General features: G+C 39.2%; 1 protein-coding gene across 1 annotated transcript; it reads left to right on the top strand.

Moving 5' to 3' along the window:
- Window positions 1-261: 261 nt before the first annotated feature.
- On the top strand, window positions 262-18,887 carry LOC131217116 (preprotein translocase subunit SCY1, chloroplastic). The gene is made up of 8 exons (XM_058211880.1): window positions 262-490; window positions 5,365-5,531; window positions 7,336-7,721; window positions 9,546-9,845; window positions 10,075-10,164; window positions 13,675-13,798; window positions 17,383-17,546; window positions 18,383-18,887. Exons 1-8 carry the CDS (start codon window positions 324-326, stop codon window positions 18,602-18,604), a joined length of 1,620 nt encoding a protein of 539 aa, XP_058067863.1. The 5' UTR covers window positions 262-323; the 3' UTR covers window positions 18,605-18,887.
- Window positions 18,888-19,531: the final 644 nt, after the last annotated feature.

Below are 19,531 nucleotides of genomic sequence, written 5' to 3'. Positions count from 1 at the left end.
GGAGCCATTCGTATGATATTAAACGTACGCGGATTATTCTCGCAAATAAATGAGGTATCATAAAACCTGCATGTAGAAGAGTTCATTTACAAACCATGCTTCTTTAAAAGACCCGACTCCTAGGCCGGGTCCTCAAGAGCGACCTCCAAAGGACCCGAACACCGTTAGGCCCGGGACGGGTACTACAGGATCCGAGCCGAATCCGACCGCTCACAACCCAAACCCCTATCTTCAAAATGGTGGTGAACTATTACAGGAGACCGGCAATGTAAGGGAGAAGAGGAGGTAGAGAGTGAGAGAGAGGGAGAGGAAGAGAGAGGATAATGTTGCTAACGGTAAGAGACGCTTCTTGGATTGTAATCTCTCCAAATCCGAAAAACTTCTCTCCAAAACCTCCAAACAGTATTTGCAAAGCTACCCTCACAATCCCTTCAAAACCCAGAAGTACCAGCTGGAAAAAATTCAATCTCCCTTTCCAGAATAACAACAGGTACTGTCAATTTTCACTTCTCCCAATTTGGGTTTTCTTTTAGGCTGCGTTTGGATGCCCAATTGAATCGAATTGTAAACCTTCGGTCTGAGTGAATAAAAAAGTATTGAATTGGAAGTATCGTAATGGCAGTTTTGGAGCTTTGACCATGTATTATGTGTGCTATGGAAATTCAATTCGTTTGTATCAACTTGGGTAGAATAGTAATTTGCAGTTCGCTTCGATGGGGTGTTCAAGCGAGCCATTTTATGCCTTTGGAGTTATTCGAATGACTGTCACTGGTTTCTAGTTCCAATGAATGGTTGGAAGCTTTTGCATTGGGAATTCTTATATTGATATGTTGTAGGCGTTCCTTAATAGGTTGTGGGATGCATTCAAATACCAATTGGACTAAATTGCAATATCTTATTGAATACGAATGAAATGACCATGTTGGGGGTGGCACTGTTTCTGTTCACAATGACAACCAAACCCCAAATTGCAATTCCATGTATTTGAAGTTGGAGTTGAAATGATCACAATTTTGATTTGGGAGCTAGTCCTTTGTTATGGATGGACTGGCTCGCTAAGGTCATTTCCACTTTGTGGAATTGGATTACTAGAATTCATTTCAATTGAGCATTTCAACACAGCGACGGGGAGCATCTTGAAGTTTACTAAGGTGGATGAAGTAAGGGAGAGTTGAGGGGAGCTCTCTTGGTAACTTCAAACCGTATCCTTAGGAAAATCAATGAGGTAGTGGACGAACATACTAAAATGGGCAAGAATCTCCAATTACTTTTCATTGGAGATTCCTTCCCTATATTGTAATTTGCTGTCTGTTTTCTGAATAATATGTTCATCTCATCCTTAAAAATAAAATATCATTGCAATGGATGCTCTCTTGCAAGCAAGTGCATGATGTGTAGTTCTCGATTAGAGTGGTTCTTAGGGAGATCAGTGGGAGAAATGAAGGTAAGCCCAATGAAGCATAGGCAGCGCTTGAGAAGCCGTTCTCCAAGTTGGAAATCAAGGCAGCAGTTGATTCGTTGGGAAGGGATAAAACCTTGGGGCTGGTTGGATTCCCGTTGGTGTTCTTTCAAGTTTTTTGGGATGTGGTAAAAAAGGATGTTCTGTTGTTCATTGAAGAGTTTCATGAAAGGGGGTGGTTCTCACTTGAAATGTGGCTTAGTTTATCACCATAATTCTAGAGGTATCATGGTATGAAAGTTTAAGGGTGTGTTTGGATTACTGGAAACCACAGTAATGTGGAGTAAAACTCACATCATTACTTCTTTCCTCCGATTGGATATTGCCAACTGTCAAATCACTGGAATCCTTTGGAATCACCTCATGGCGTGAATAAGCGGAGGTGGGTTGATGTGACATAGTTTCGTGGGCCCCACCATGATGTATGTGTTATATCCACATGGTCCACCCATCTTGTGTGATCGTTTTATGCAATGAGACAAAAAATAAGGTAGATACAAATCCAAAATGGACCACACCACAACTAGCTGTAGGGATTGGACGTATGCCATTGAAAACTTCTTGAGGTCCACAAAAGTGTTGGATCTTCTTCATTTTTGGGGACAGGCTCTAGAACGATATTGCAAAATGAATGGATGGGGTGGATATAATACATATGGATGAAATTACATCCAAGCATATCTAACCATTGAAAATACTTTACACGTCGGTTGTGAATATGGAAGAGGAGTACTGCATATGGTCAGTACTTAGTTTTACTTTCAAATACAGTAGTAAAGCTCATTATTACTTTTCTACTACACATTACACTACATTACTATGATTTAACATGATCCAAACATGGCCTAAAAGATCACCATCCAATTAGTTTGACTGGTAGTCCTTATAAGATTCTCGCTAAGGTCCTAGCTTCTGAATTTCGGGCGGTTCTCTATGGGATTATTTCCAAAAACCAAGGAGCCTTTGTTGAAGAGTGGTGGATATTTGATAGTTCCTTGTTGCCTCATGAAGGTTTAGATTCAAGACACAAGGAGGGGGGCAAAAGGATATGTGTAAGTTGGATATTGAGAAGGCTTACTTTTAGATTGTATGCTTGACTGTATTGGATGTGGTAGTAAATCGAAGGGTTGGATGATGGAATGTATCGACTCAACTAGATTCTTGATGTTGATAAATGGGTCTCCAAAGGGTTTCTTTAAAAGCTCAATGGAATTGAAGCAAGGGACTCGCTTTCCCCGCTTTTATTTGTGGTAGTAGTAAACACCTTGGGGAGAATGTTGGTACGTGGTCAAGATATTGGGTTATATCGTGGTTTCAATGTTAGCAGGACAAGTTGGACATGGTAGAAAGATTGTGTTTGGTGATTTATGGTTTTGAAGCCTTTTCGATTTAAAAGTTAATATTGCTAAGAGTATCATGTTGGGAATCCGTCTACCACCCAAGGAGGTTAATCTACTAGCTTGGATTTTTGGATGTAGGGTGGATTTCTTATCTACCGATCTTGGTCTCCCACTCTGTGTGGGAACATCGGCTAAGCACCTATGGAATGTTGTAGTGGAAATTTTTTTAACGTAAGCTTGTCAATTGGAAGAGCCATCCGGTGGTCGAATCACTCTTATAAAAGCTGCCCTCTCCATGGTATACAAAATCAGTTACATTACTACCGTAATGGCTGTTATGTAGTGGTAATAGTCGTAACCATCATGCGTTACGGGGCTGAAATGGGCGTAACAACTGTGACAAAAAAACAGATCGTAACGGCCCTATAATAGTCTAGACATAGTTTTTCGTAATGGCCGTTACAGGGGCTGTAACAGCACGTATGGTAACAGTAATGGCAGTGGCTGTTACGGCTGCCGTTACCATTATGGAACACCTTGGCCCTCTTTAATCGTCCATTATATTTTGTCTTTGTTTAAATGCCCAAATGTGGTGTTGGATAGGTTAGAGAGATTAAGGTGGGACTTCCTATGGCAGGGAAGGGAAAAGAAGAAGAAGTTTCGTCTTTTATCTTGGGTGGAGGTATGTAAGCCATTTGGTAGGGGTGGTGCGGGTATAAGGATTTGGGGCTTATGAACCAAGCTCTTTTGGGAAAATGGTTGTGGAGGTTCGGGATGGAGGAAGATGCTCTTTGGAGGAGGTATATTACAAGCAAGTATGGGTGTAATGAGGATGGCTGGATGGGTGGTGCACTAACGACTCATCTTTATATAGAGCTTCAGCCATTTGGAAAGAAGTGGTGACTATGAAACGAAAGTTAAACGAGGGGGTTGGTTTCTATCTTGGGAATGGTGAAATGATCTGATTTGGGGAGATGTATGGATTGGCGACCTCCTGTTGAATGATTTGTTTCCAAGGATAGCTTTGTTGTCTCCAACTAGTAGCACATTGGTTTCTAGCTGTTTCTCTTTGGTGGTGAATTTGTTGTTTGGTCACCTCCGTATCATAGACTCCTATCCTTTGTGGAGACAGAGGAGTTAGTGAAGTTGTTAATTCACCTCCAATTAAGTTTCCGAGTAGTTACGAACCATGATAAGCTGTTTTGGAGTGGGGACAAGTCCGAAGGCTTCTCAGTTTGGTCATATTATGATTTGATTGACCCTAGTGGGGAAAGCAGTGATGTGAAAACTCAGCACGTGTGGAAATATGGAGCTCCCTCGAAGGGCGCAGCATTCAGGTCGCTAGTTGGAAAGGAGGTGCTGACTATGGATAATCTCTAGAAGTGGTCTATGATCATCCCGATCATGTCTTATATGTATAGAAGTTGTGGAATCGGTGAATCATTTTTTATTCATTATTAGTTTTGCAAATCAGATTTGGTCAGGCTTAGGAAAATCTACGTTGTTTGGAGTATGCCAAAAGATGTCGGGGATCTTCTTCTGGCTTGGAATGGGGTAGGTCTTCATATGCAGATCAACACTTTGTGGAGGCTTAGCTTGCTAGCAGTCTATTGAGTCATCTCAGCTATAAAGAAGGGAGATGTCAGCAATAGTGTGGATGTGGTTTTGAGTAGGGAGAGGGGTTTTTGTTACAGAGTGGGCCTCTTGTATAAATGTTTGAGTGATTTTTTCCCCCCATTTTAGGTTGTTTTTCTTTTTGATTTGTTTGTTTCTTTGGCTTTTGTGTGCTTCTTCATAATAAAATTGTTGTCATGTTTCAAAAAAAAATAAAAAATGATGGTAAGCCATCCCAATGACAACCAATGCATCCCGATTGCAATCAATATTCTATATCTTTTGAGCTTGCAAAATACCATTTGATATGTCATGAATGCTATCATTGCTCTCCTGCTAACCCTGTTTTCCTTCCTTCCTCTTCATATACTAATTGAATTTGTCTTTATGCATGGGTTACTTGCAAACGTTGATATAATTTGAGTTTCAAGTATCAATATCAAATGTGGATTGTGTTTAGGACATGTTTGATAACGAGAAAAAGAAAGGAAAAGAAACCAAAAACATGGAATTTTCAATGCTGATTTCCGCCACCAGAGAAAAATAAGTGGATTCTCTTTAGCTGCCTTGTACGGGATATGTATTGGGAGATAAGATTGGAAAAGTTTAGTTGGAATCCTACCATTTCTTTGCATGCCAAACAATGGAAAATGTCTTTTCAGTGGAAATGGATTCTTTTCTTCCTTATCAAACGGACCCTTAGTTTTGCCAGCATGGAAAAAATCTATTCCTGACTTTATTTTAAGGCTGTCAAGCTCCCTACTATTGTCTCTTAGCTTTGCACTATTACATTTTCTTGTGGATATTTTCACTTATCCTCATCTGATATTAGTAGTTAGTCTTCCTCCTCTTCTTCTTCTTCTTTTCTTTTTGTCTAGAATGATGGCCCAGAATTTGCAACTTCTGCATTGCTGGTGGTGGTGTTATCTTGTTAATTGTAGTTCTTTGCAGATGTATTCAACAGACTGATGGCTCGGGTTTTGATCCTTTGGGTTTGGATGTGGGAACATCTCCAGGTCTTAGTGCTGCCTGGGAAACTATTATGAATTTATTTTCCCAAACATTTGAAAGCACATCAAGTACAAGGAAGGAGAAAGCTTCCGCTCGGGGAGTGGCAGGTTTGATTCTTAGCCTACTGTTATGTTACAGTATGGGTTCTTTCATCTTGCTTTTGTGATCAGGGAAATGAGAATGTGAATTTGGTAAATTCGTGAATTTGGATTTGGCAAATTCCAAAGTCCACTGTTTGGGAATCAAGCTACAAAATCATGGATTTGTGGAGCATTTATTGCAGTGGTAGATCATTTATTCTATTCTTTTTTCTTTCTTTTACAACGTCCCATTTGGAGGATTTGCCAAGTTTTTAGTCCCCCCCAAAAACAAACAAACAAACAAACGGGAGATTTGAATTTGGTGGATTTGACAAATCCCTGCCCCAAATCCTTCACTCCAAAGAGCCCCTAAAGGAATATGTAAGTCTGTGTATTTCATTCATGTTGAAATGTGTTTACACAGTGACATTATGTTTTCGCATAAATACCCCGGACATAATATGCAAACGACCGATACAATGTTCCCTATCTTTACAAACAGTCCTCGTCTTCATCATTAGCATCACCATCATCATCTATTTGTGGTCCCCTAGACGGCTTCAAGGATTATGTTTTGCCTATCATTGTTTATGGATATTATTTTCTTTCTTCTTCATCCATGGCATGAGAGGGAAGTTATATCCTAAGTAAGGTCTTAAAATCCCTTGTCTTGCTGGTGCGGGGGAATGAAAGAGCTCCTACATCTCTCTCATTTCTCCAATCATCCGGTTTGTAAACCTCACATGAAATATAGCATTCAAACTCACCCATATTTATGGTTTTGGAGGAAATATTATGCAATTTCGTATGGCTGCATGTGTTGATTGAGAAAGCAACAATTTCCATAAGAAATCCTGTTTATCAAGGTAGGCATTATTGCTAGATTTATAACCTCGAAAGGTATTGTGTAACACCAAAACTTAAATAGAATCTAGCAAGCTTTAACCTGCTTCACAACATACTTCTGCACCAAAGTACTGAAAGGTGGTAAGCCCATCTAACAAGAATATTATGTTGCAAACAGGATCCAACCTATATACAATCTCTATCTCAAAACCAGGGAGTCCAAACTTAGAACAAATAAAGAAAATAAAAATAAAAACTATGGATTTGAGAAAAGTTTCAGTTATCCATGAAGTTGACAAACTAGTAAAGGAAATTCTCATTAAAAGTCCGCTCCCTACCTCTATATTCCCAATGATAAGTCAAAAGGGGCACATGGTATTGAACAATTAAATGAAGTGAAAGATTAATAGGTTGATGGGCACTCTATGACTTTCATCTTAACGTATTTATGTCATGAGGTTTGCTAAGCCTACATGCATGTGGAACCCTGCCCATCCACATGCAAGCACATGTTCAGATCTGAGCTTTCCATTAGGTGGCCGCCACTGTCTGGATCTTGAGACCTAAAATCAGGCCTTTTCACTCCATAGGTGAGCACAGTGTACAAAACAAAGACAGCTAGAATGCTTTCTTCCAGCCATCCATTTGTTTTGTACACTATGGCACACCTGCTGTGCTAACCGGCTTGATTTATAGGCCAGAGTATCTAAATACACCGTCTCCCACCTGATGGAATGCTTGAATCGCATCCACTTTTACATGTGTACTTGTGTGCGGATTCTCAGGGCTCTAGACACATGTCAACTTGGCAAAAATTATTTTATAGTTTATTTAAATTTTTTTTAGCATGTAACTATTTCCGGTTTACTAGATCATGTAACATCGTACAGAGTATGCTATTTTAAATCCAAGTCGAAAAACTGCTGAAGTACTCTAATTTGATACTCTAGCATCTCACCTGATTGCATACTTTGATATTTGACAGCTGCAATTGAAGATAGTTCCATTGACATTGGTGACTTTTTCAAAGGCCCACTACCTGGGAAGTTTCTGAAGCTGTTAGGGTATTTAGCGTTATCTCGACTTGGAATATACATACCTTTAGGTGGCGTCAACCGGGATGCTTTCGTTGGCAATTTGGATCAGAACAGTCTGTTGAGCACTTTGGATTCTTTTTCTGGTGGAGGCATCGGCCGCCTGGGAATATGCTCTCTTGGTATTGTTCCCTTTATCAATGCACAGATTGTATTTCAGCTACTTACACAGATATATCCCAAGCTGCAAGACCTTCAAAAGAGAGAAGGTGAAGCAGGCAGGAAGAAAGTTCTTCAATACACTCGCTACGCTTCTGTTGGGTTTGCAGTAGTACAGGTTATGACTCAAATCTTGTAGCTGTTTTGCTGAAAGAATTTGATAATTTGCACATATCATGGTGTCTATACTGTGACCAAATTGCATTGTAAATTCTCTACATTTGTGACAAGCATTTGGCATGTGGTGGCATGATTTTAAGATTTGGACGAGTGCCTTGTAATTAATCTAGTCGACTCAGACTCATTTGGATCTGATCAGGTTCAACTCCATGAGTCACCCTCGACTTGGCTGAGTCTGGCTGATTGACCGAGTCTGCCGAGTCGCAACTCGACTCAAGACCGGACAAGTCGGTCTGAGTTACAGAGTCTTTTTAAGGATGCCCTCCTTAGAAATGGAGCCAGCTTGGCAGAAAACACTATCTCCATCAGTGATGGCTTAATTATGCAAGTATCTAAAGAAAGATAAAAGATTATCTTGAAAAAAGATTTGAAGAACTGTTAGAGAGTTAAATTAATTTCCCTATGTAAAACCTAAGACATAAAATGGTGAATGGTGCATTTGAAGGCATTGTATGGTAAGTACCATTCACTGGCTCTTACAACTATTGATGAGGAAATCTTTATAGAGTTGGATTTCAAATTCAATTTTCTCACCTCCTGCTAAACCCAATGGTAAGAGACCTTGTATTGGATCACTCAACGTACATGAAAAAAAAAAAGGTCACCATCATCATCTTAGCCTTCTCTCAAGACATGTGAGGTGACCCAAAGTGGGCCAAACTTGATCACGCATGTGGCATTGTATGCCAAAAATAGCATTGGATGGTATACATTTGCAGAAGACGGTCATGTGATTTGTGCATATGGCATTATATACACAGTTATGTGGTGTGTATACAGCCCCTCTAGACCATACCCATGATATTATGGCAAGCAGAGTAGTTTTCGAACTCTCTAAGCAGTTGTTACTTTAGTTTTTTTAGAAGGATCATGTTTACATGTTATTAGGAAAGATTAGTCCAAGAAGGGAAGCTATTGTAGTCAACTCTATCAATATGCGGTATAGCCATACATATGGACTAGTAAGAGAAAATATTGCTAAGATGCTTTTGTTCCTGTGGGGGTATGGTAGAAAGGGGGGCAGTCATAAATCTTTCAAACATGTTTCATGAGTGTAAATTCATTCTGCACATTGGTGGTCTTATGCAAAAAAAAAAAAAAAAAAAAAAAAGGTATGTGGATTGTTTCTATCTAACGTGATGCTTGTAGTGTGCCCTGTGCTTTCAGGCATGTGGATGGTCAAATCATCTATCTGGACCATCTGTTAGGTTCACCCCACTTTCCACTGGCTGCAATGAGAACTTCATACGTATTAGTTTTCATCCGATCAATGTCAAACAAAAACAAATGGCTTGGGCCAAAGAAGCCCGTCAGTAATCAATATGAACAGTCCATTTGATAGACCATGTTGAATATGTCTCCAAGGAACCATTTTGATCTTATGTCTATACCCATCCATCAATGGCTTGGGACACCGATGGTTATAATAAGAGAGGCTGATGTTGCGAACATCTTCATCCTCCGATCAATGTGAGCTTTTCATGATGGCCCATTAAAAGTGAGCGGAATCTAATGGACAGTCCAGATCATGATGGCCCATGAAAAGGAAGCAGACTGGTAAAAAGAGAGAGGCACACTCACAGCATTAGTGCTTGGGTACATATAAGCTTTTCCTTTTTACCAGTTTGCTTCCTCCAATTCACTCCCACTCCTACCTCAAAGAGCAGTGACCGTTCTGCAATTGCTGACATGGCTTCCTTCTATGTGGTCAGATATCCGTCTATGGGTTTTCTTGATAATCCTTTTATAATTTGTATGACAGGCTATTGGGCAAGTACTTTTTCTCCGTCCGTATGTCAATGACTTCAGTACAGAATGGGTGTTGTCATCAGTGACACTGTTGACACTCGGGTCAGTGTTTACAACTTACATTGGTGAAAGGATATCTGACCTGAAACTTGGAAATGGAACATCTCTCCTGATTTTCACAAGCATTATCTCCTACTTACCTGCATCATTTGGGAGAACAGCTGCAGAAGCATTTCAGGATGGAAACTACGTTGGACTTGCCACTATTGTTGTTTCATTCTTCCTATTAGTTCTTGGAATTGTATACGTCCAGGTAATTTCAAATTCTTCATGTTAGATAAATGATGAAAATCATTAAAATTACATATGAAGGAAATGACTTCCCAATGCAATGAACCAATCTCTTCACAACCTTCTTTTCAAGGGTGTCGGACTTCAAAAATGAAGTGAGGGGCTTCAAAAAACACTTTGAAGCTCTTCATTCGAGTTGGTTGATTCTTCCATTATCATGTGCTAATGTGTGTCTCAACAAAGGATTTCAGGAAGCTGAGAGGAAGATCCCACTTAACTATGCTTCAAGATACACCAGTAAGAGTGGGGGGCTTCAAAAATCTGCCTACCTTCCTTTCAAGGTTTGTACATGGAATTCATATTCTTTTTTTCCCATATTTTAGAGTTCCGTGCTTGATGTTTCTTGAAGATTATGCTGAACTCGTGGCACTCCTGTTGAAACTGAATTGTCTTAGTCTTACACAGATTTAGCTATGTATCATGGCTGATCAATTGTTGAGAAATATTTTGACATTCATTTGTCAAGGAAATCTCATGGGCGATTAGGGGCACACGTGTTTTATGTAAGTTTCATGCTTAAAATTGACAAACTAAAGTCTTCCAATGGCTTAAAGATGTATGCATTTCATTTTAGCTATTATGTTCATGAAAGCCATTGTGAAAAATCAATTATAATTGTCTAGTCAATGTTGGAGAAAGGTGGTTGGAAGGGATATCAAGGCCTGGTCAGTTATCAAGGATAGTGCCTAAGATAGGATTGATTGGTAAAATAGGATTCATGAAGTTCACCCTAGATACATGGGACTAGATGTGCAACTCGGGCAGATCAGGTCATGTTGAGGGTCAACCCAAGCCCAACCCAACATCAAAGTGGGTCAACATGTGACCCCACCCCGCCCCAAAGGCCCAAACCCAACGGAATCCAACCCAATTTGCCATTTCTTCATCCCTAACCCATCTTGGGTTGGATCAGTTCGAGTCGGTTGGGTTGGGTGAGGTTTGGTAACCTTTTGGACATAATATCAATGGTTTGGATCATCAGATCATGGGACCTACTTGTAAAAACTGAAAACCCAACCTTTTGGTGAATATTTCGTAGTTTTGGGGAATGCCCATCCACATTGCTGAGTCATTGACCATAGATCAACAGTTTGGATCTTCCACATCCTCTGGTTGAGGATCACACGAGTCCAGTGATCAAAACTGTTGGTTTTGATGGCCCGACTGTGGCTAAACTATGCTCCAAAAATCTGCCAAAGATAATCATCACAATCACTCAACCACGGGCCCCATGACACGTGCTCTTGGATGGTCACAAAAAGAAAAAGATAGAAAAAAAAAAAAAAGAACTCTCGTAGAGATTCTTGTTCTCTGTTTTCTTCTTGCAGGTGTAACTTCAGAGCACGAATTCAGTCCCAAAATCAGATTGGGTGAACAATCCTAATGTCTGATTCATGGACACTTGTTTGTTAAAATAGGATCATAGTATGTTTTACATTTTTAACCATCCAATAAAAGTGCACCATTCTGATAATCAGATAACAATAGCGTAATTTTTGGTACATGACATAATTTGGACAGTTCATTTAAATTAGTTGTCTGCCACGCATGCAGTTTCTAAGTTATTTTTAAGTGCCTGCATGCCATCCATCGCACTCTACCAAAGTATCAAAGTTTTTCTCATTGCCTAATTAATTGGATCGGCTACATGAATCTTGTTCCACCATTCCACTCTATCAAAGGCCATATCTTCAGTTATATCGAGTCTTTTCTTACTACCTCCATCCACGTCCGTTTGAACATTCCCTTGCCCACTTCATCTCCGTTGCACGTGACCAAACCATCTTAGTCTACTTTCCTTCGTCTTATTATCTATTGGTGCTACTCCTAAGTTCCCTTGAAAGCATTCATTTTTAAATCTATACTTCCTCGACTTGCCACTCATCCATCTCAACTCCTCATTTCATCTACAAATCCTATGAACACGTTTTTTGTTAATTGCCCGACATTCTTCCCCATAAAACTAGGTTGGTCTCATAGCTATCCTACAAAATTTCCCTTTCAGCTTGAGTGGTACACGATAATTACATAAAACTCCAGAGGCACCTCTCCATTTCTTCCACCCAGTTTGAATTCTTTGTGCAACATTTTCTCAATCTCTCCACTCTCATGCAACACCCACTGAACTACTTAACATCTAGTTGAAAATTGTGTAAATTAAGCTGGGGAATTATTTGGTACTCCAGCTGCATATGATGCTTGATATGCACACACTTAGAATTTATACATGAGGTTTGCATTAGCTCACATTGAACCAACTAAACTGTGGGACACACTATCACTAAGCCAGTCCCAAAATCAGATTGCTCGAACAATCATAACCCCTGATTGGTTGCCACTTTGTTTGTTGAAATGGGACCGTAATATTTTCATATTTTACTAAACATGTTACTAGACAAAAATGTAGGCTATTCCCAAAAAGAATGTAATATAGGGTTAGGGTTAGGGTTGGGCTGGGTTAGCTAATGCAAAGCCTCAACTCAAGCCCATTGTGAATTTCCAGCCCAACCCCAACGCGACTGCAACCCAATCCAACGTGACCGGACCAGAATTTTGGGTTGGGCAGTCAGATTCAGGATGAGCCCAATGCAAGTTGCACCCCTACACGGGACAAGGCTATGATGATGGTGAGTTCTTTAATCAATGTTATATTTGGAGAAGGAAATCGTAATGTAAAACTAGTCTTTAGTTTCAAGAAGTGCAAGATATTATTGAACCTCCTACTTTTTTATGCCAAAAAAAAAAACAAACAAACAAACAAACAAAACAAAATCAAAGGATATGACCTATAACAAACATTTAAGGCAAGTTGTTTACTTGATTTCTCAGGGATGAAGAAAACAGAAGTTCAGACATAGAAGTGAACAAAAGAAAGAGAAGAGACTAACACACCAATGCTGTTGATAAATGTAGACCCATATGGTACTCCTTGTGATTACATAAGCTGACAAAAGGAAAGAAGAAATGATATGCACATGACAACAGTTATCTCTCTACAGGTTTCAATTCCACGTGGGGACCCACAGTTTGGTGATCCAGTCCGTCGATCAGATGGGCTCCGTTATGAATTGGCTGCCCCAAAATCCTCCCAAATTGGAAGATCCTAGCCCTTTGATTGGTAGCCTACAAATATATTGTCGAGTAAAGAGATGTAACATTATACATTAAATGAGAAGAAGGCCAAAGTAATGATACTGCAAATTGAGAGATTTTTGGGGCACCCCCTATTCCCAATGTGCCCATCAGATGAATGATTTGGATACTATGGGCACCAATGGTATGGAATCAAAAGCATCTTCAAAATGTATGTTTTCTGAGGATCAGAGAAATAAGCTGGTTGACCACTTAACACCGACATGATTCAAGTTCTGCACATGTACAGCTTTGGTTACGTTGTCTCAAACACTAACTGCTCATACTCAGTAGTGGGACTAAAAATGGATATAGGGACCTGGTTACCTAAATACTAGAGGGAGGGCCTCCAGTTAGATGAGCTTTCCTCACTCATCGGTACATTAAGTTGAAAGTTCCCATTTTTGTCCATGCTATTTAAGTCACTAAACCCACTTTCAAATCACACAACGATGCCTTTGAGTGTCAACTTTTTGCTGAACGAGATACAAAAAGCTTTGTTGAAATCTTTTTTACCTGGTTAATGTATGTATATATGCACACATGGATGGGTTTGCACATTACATTTTAGGGCTTCATGTGAAGAATTCTTGTGTTTTTGCATGAATAAACATGATTTTTTTTTTTTTTAGCATGGTCTAAGAGCTTTAGTTAAGCAGGTGAATAGTTCAGGAGTGATGCCTATCATATTTTCAACATCATCGTTGGCTCTTCCTGGCACTTTAGCTCGATTCACTGGTGCAGCTGCTTTGAAACAGGCCGCAATTGCTTTAAATCCAGGAGGTAAGGGAAACATTTTCTTTGCATTTAATGGTGGATGCCATCAGTGTTCGAAATATCGGTATCGCGTTAGTTATTGCATTCTTGGGACACGGATACGTATCGGTTATCGCATGGGATATATCAATTGTATCGTGTAATGTATCGTTGTCGTTGGAAACATGGGGAAACATTGGGAAATTGGTCTAATTTTTCAATGAAACTTCGGTGATTGTTAAAAAAGACATCAATATACATTTATAAATCAAAACATTACAAAGAACAAGTACACACAATAGGTTTTCTTTGTATTGGAGTCCTAATCTATGCGTTGTCTAACTGAATTGATGCAAGTATATTCAATGTATGTTCATATATTTTATAAATGTAAAAAGACGTGTGGAAACACAAGCAATACATTCAAAAGCAAAAGAAGAATCACTAGATTATGTTACATATATGTTTGATTTGATGTTTGGACCTAAAGATTGCAAACGATTTGCAAGAAATTGGGAAATTTTAATTTTTTATTTTTTTTTCAATTTTCCGCAACTCGGCCCATCTCCTCCAAATCTCGAAATTGAAGCTCCCAGTCCATGATTTTCATGCAAAACATGAAAAATCATGGATTTGTAACAATTTGATACCAATTAAACACGATTTACAGAAAATAAAAGGATTGAAAGTCGAGAATGCTCACCAGATCAAACATGTGGGATATATTGCACTACTTGTGCGTTTTGTATCACACTAGTGGGATACAAGATATATCGTGGGATATGTCGGCTGATATCGTCCGTATTTAAAACATTGGATGCCATTTAGAAGTGAGCGTTTCCCACTTTCAGGCTATTATGCAATGATCCTTCAAAACAGTGAAGTACCCATATCAGACATGGGTGTGTACTAACAAGCTAACCCAAAAAAAAAAGGTACCCACATCAGATACAAAATGACTTTAATATGGGATGGTGGTCAACTATCCATGTCAGATATGGCTTGGCCACATCCAAATATTTTGCTCAAAGAAGTGCGGTAGATGGGATATACATGGTATAGAGGCTGAGTTTCCTATTTACTATTCATTTTGTGAAAGATAACACAACCTTTATTGAGTTTCCTTTGAATACTCTCTGTATATCTGGAGAGAGGGATGCCGGTACATGATTTTTGGCGGGGCCCACTGTGATGTTTATGTAAGCCCCGCTCCAACCATGAGATGCATAATCCCAGTTTAGGCCTTGAGCGAAAAAATCAAGTTGACTTGTGATTCAGGTGGGACACACCAATGAAAACAGTTGGGAGAGAGATGTCCACCCTTGATTTTCACAGAGCCCAACGTGATGATTATATGAAATCCACTCCAACCATTAGATGCCACAAAATTTTAGGCCTAGGGCCTAAAATTCAAGCTAATTCGTGATTTAGGTGGGCCATACCAAGGGAAATATTTTGGAGCGTGATTGTTGCCTGTACACTATTTCCAATCATGTGGTCCACCTGAATCATGGATGGGGTTGATTTTTGGTCCCTTGGCTTAACATGTGATGACTTACCTGGTGGTCAGGATGGATTTTACATAAACATCATTGTGTGGCCCCCCGAAGCAACTGACCCATTTGCTCACATACCCACCCAACTGGCCATTAAAAAAGGTGTAACGGAAGGTGGTGAAATGATAATAATATCGATTAATGTGGTAGCTGTTTGAAAACTTTTTTGAAAAAGGCATCAGAATATAAATTCTATATTAATAGGCAATTCTTTGTAAAATTCCCTTTTTCTTTCAATCAAAAAGAAAAAATAAAATAAAATGAATCATGTTTATCTCATCCACAGGTATGGCTATTTCTTACAAATCCTTCGTAAAACTAAGGGCCCGTTTGGGAGCATGGATTTGGAACCCCCTGGATTTGAAATCCTCCTATTGTGTTTGGCACCTTGGATTGGGAATCAACTCTAATCCAAAAGTAGCTATGCATGGTATATTTACAGGGGTTTGAATTTAATTACTAAATCAACTTTAATATCTCTAATTAGTGAATGTATGTAATGTTTGACACAATGGTTGTAATAAGCCCATTGAAATATATACTTTGCTCGAAAATGGTGAAATTCTAGGTATCGGATGGGTCACAAGCATAGGATCATGTCTGAGTGACTAACAAACGATTTTTAACCATTGATTTGCATGGATAATGTTTGGACGGCGCTGATCATCATATTAAAGTAATTATAGTGACGCAATTGATAGTCTAGTTGTTTGGGGATATCATTAGTGGGCCATGTGCCCAATAGTTTAATAGCCCAGTGACACACATATTACACATGCAACTCTTGGAAACATTTTAGATGTAATTGAAGCTCTCACCAAGGATTTCAAACCCCCTCTTTGAGTGGATTTGAAACCCCCAGGTACTTTATGGTGCCAAACAACCAGGGGATTTGAAATCCCCTCAAATCCCCCCAAGTCCATGGTGCCAATTGCCAAATGACCCCTAAAGAAACCAATGCTTAAACGCTTTTTTCTATGGAATACTTAAACCCTATTGTCTCACATATAAAAATGTTATAAATTGTCTCAAACTTGCACTAAATAGGAGATACACTAAAGAAAACCAAATAAAGAGTTCGAATCTCACATCTCTATACATGCCAACCGTATGGGGCTGTATAGAACCCCTCCCAAAACTCTATACACTTGTATTTAAAGTGTAAAACTGACATCCGGTTGGACATCTGGACCCCACAGATCAACCAATAAGTATATTTTAGCCATTCAATTGGCTTTGTGAGTCTTATAGGTCAATCGGGCAATCGTGTCCAGATCATTCAACAGGATCATTGATAGGCTCCTGATCATTCATCAGCTCAATTTGGATGCTTGATATGGTCCGTATCTTCAATCTAGACAGTTGGATGTGCCAGATTTTTAATCAAGACACTTGGATTGGCTTGATCATCAGTCAATCAGCAATGGGACTGCCCATGATCTTGCATTGGATGATCGAATGGTCATGCACTAAATAAATGGATCGATACAATGCCTTGAAACTTCCCAGGTTGATACGACAAGTTACATTATTCTCCCTTTTATTTTAGAAGAGCAGGTTTGCATCACTAGTTTTGGTCATGATTAGTGCTGGGTGGCACCAAACAAATCAAATGGGACAGCCTATCAATTTCATTTCAAGCAGGAGACCAAAAGAAATGATTAAGAAAGGGTGCCCATTCAACGTGTTTCCTCTTCAGTCAGCTTCTTTTGGATAAACCAAATGCTCCTGTTCCAATTCAAATCCTTTCCAATAACAAAATCCAAACAAGTCAGTAACACACCCTCCAATCCAAACAAGTTGTTGATCTCTTTATTCTAAGAACCCCTCTTATGATTAGTGTTTTGTTTATTTTAGCAATTGCTGCAAACTTCAATGAATGGTAAAACTAGCAAACTATTCAGATGTATAGACATTATGAGGCGGATTTCTCTTTTGAATGTTATGCTTGAGTATTATGTTCACTTGCTTAGCATTCCACTACAGTTGTGATTTCTAGTAAATAAAATTTCCAAACTATCATATACCCATAACATGATTTTCTTTTTCTTGTAGGTTCTCTGTATCTCCCTACAAACATCTTATTAATAGCCTTCTTTAATTACTACTATACTTTTCTACAATTGGACCCCGATGATGTGAGTGAGCAATTGAAACGCCAAGGTGCGTCAATCCCACTCGTCCGGCCTGGCAAAAGCACAGCTGCATTCATTAAAACAGTAAGTCATTTCATTTGAGTGCTAGACTCCTGTGTTAGTTTAGCACCATCCTGAAAATTGATGGTGGCTCATCCTCCTCAGACATGGCATTAATATACATCCCTCCAGACCAACCAATTTGTGGGTCCCATTGTGGATGGAGGATATCTCTAAATCATATTGATCAAGCAATCCTGACCATGCATTTAGTGGCTATCAACTGGATGGTTAAAAGTGAAATAGTGAGTGGTTCAAATTCAAAGGGAGAGGTCTGATGGTTAATATTATCTAGTCGGTGTAATTTTCTGTTATACTCCATCCACAGTTTGGTCAGCAATTTGGAATTCCATATGTACGGTTGAAGAGGCACTGCCATTTTTTAAACAGTGCTAAACCAGTGTATTAGTCTAGCCCTTCATGAGAAAATGAAAACATTTGCATTATTCTCTCCTTTACTTCCCCTCAAACACAAAACAGATCATTGTATCTAACGGAAGTGAATTAAGAAGCCAAAAAGGAAGTTTACCGAATTTTAGCGTACTTGTATGGGGCCCACCTAAACAGGTTCCCACCCGAATCAAAATTGGGAGCAAGAAATGGCAGGGAAATAGGGGCCCACCTAAACAGGTTCCCACTGCCTGCTCCGCTCCAAATCGAGGATTCTCTGCTGAAAAAGTGGAACCAATCTTGATTTTGGCGGACTTCCAAACAGGAAGATGACAGTGTCATCCATCACCAAGCAAACTAGCAGCATCAAATTGCAACCGGATTGGCTTATTGTCACATACTGATATATACACATAATCTTGTGGTTTTCCCATTCCTCATCTAGTGGAATTGGTTTTGGTTGAACACAGGTTCTTAGTCGGATATCTGTTCTGGGTTCTGCCTTCTTGGCAGTGTTGGCTGCCGGTCCTGCCGTGGTCGAACAGATCACACACCTGACTGCATTTCGTGGATTTGCTGGCACATCCGTTCTCATTCTTGTTGGGTGCGCAACCGACACGGCAAGGAAAGTTCAAGCAGAAATCATATCCCAAAAGTACAAGAACATAGAGTTCTATGATATTGATTATTGACCAGTATGGCCCTTGAAAACTGAGTGATCAGGCGGTTGTGAGTCTCTCTGAGTACCTGACATAGGCTCGCTATGTCATTTGTATTCATTTGATGCAGCAAGCCATTTTCTTCTTCTGTACACCCAAGTAGCAGTAAGCTGTGCAGCTGCGGATTGTAATGTTCTCATGATCAACAGAATCTGTATCTTTGACATTGCATGCTGTGTACATAACATTGTAAGCATGTCCAGGTCCCAATGATGAAGGGTATTGAAAATTTATGGGCGGCCCACCTATTATCCAATCACTGTAATTTGATCCATCTGAGTAATCCATGTTTTTAGATGTCCAACACACTCATAACAACGACATTGATGATTTTCATGAAACATCAATGTTGAGAAGCATCCAATGGTAAACTATCTAAGCAGTGGAGATTTTATTTTTAAAAAAAAATAATTTTTTTTTTTTAAAAAAAAAAAAAAAAAAGAACTATCTAAGCAGGCACTTGATTTCCATACACATGACATGTGTAAGACATCCAGACTGTCCAGCTATTTTATTCTACCCAGTGTTGTAAATAACGAATAGCGTGTAGTGTAACTTCACCCCTCTAAAGTGTGAGGCGTAAGCTATGCTATATGCTATTTCTAGATTTTTAATTAAGGTTGTGCTTAGTAGCACCAATTTCATGATATTCTACACCAAATTAGACTAATTAATTTGAAATTTAACAAAATTTCATGATATTTGCTATTACCAAATACAACCTAAAGTAATAGGAAAGGGCAGTGATTGGTTAAAAAGGTAAAGAAAGAGCAATGAAAGTGATTTAATTCTATTACTTATATTATTTTTACTAATGGTTTGCTTGGTTTTCTAATTTCCTATGAAATGCAAAGTAAATAAGCTATCATTATCATTCTTGTTGTTTAAACATGAATTATG

The sequence above is a fragment of the Magnolia sinica genome, chromosome 10 (assembly GCF_029962835.1).
Source record: "Magnolia sinica isolate HGM2019 chromosome 10, MsV1, whole genome shotgun sequence".
Lineage (NCBI taxonomy): Eukaryota > Viridiplantae > Streptophyta > Magnoliopsida > Magnoliales > Magnoliaceae > Magnolia > Magnolia sinica.
Note: the sequence above shows the minus strand (reverse complement) of the source record. Positions and strands in the feature narration are given on the sequence as shown.

What these genes read in the sequence shown, in the direction of transcription:
- LOC131217116 (XM_058211880.1), top strand. Translation starts at nt 324, where the DNA reads ATGTTGCTAACGGTAAGAGACGCTTCTTGGATTGTAATCTCTCCAAAT. An exon ending in CCTTTCCAGAATAACAACAG is followed by an intron (nt 491 to 5,364) that starts GTACTGTCAATT and finishes AGTTCTTTGCAG; the next exon opens with ATGTATTCAACAGACTGATG. An exon ending in AATTGCTTTAAATCCAGGAG is followed by an intron (nt 13,799 to 17,382) that starts GTAAGGGAAACA and finishes TTTTTCTTGTAG; the next exon opens with GTTCTCTGTATCTCCCTACA.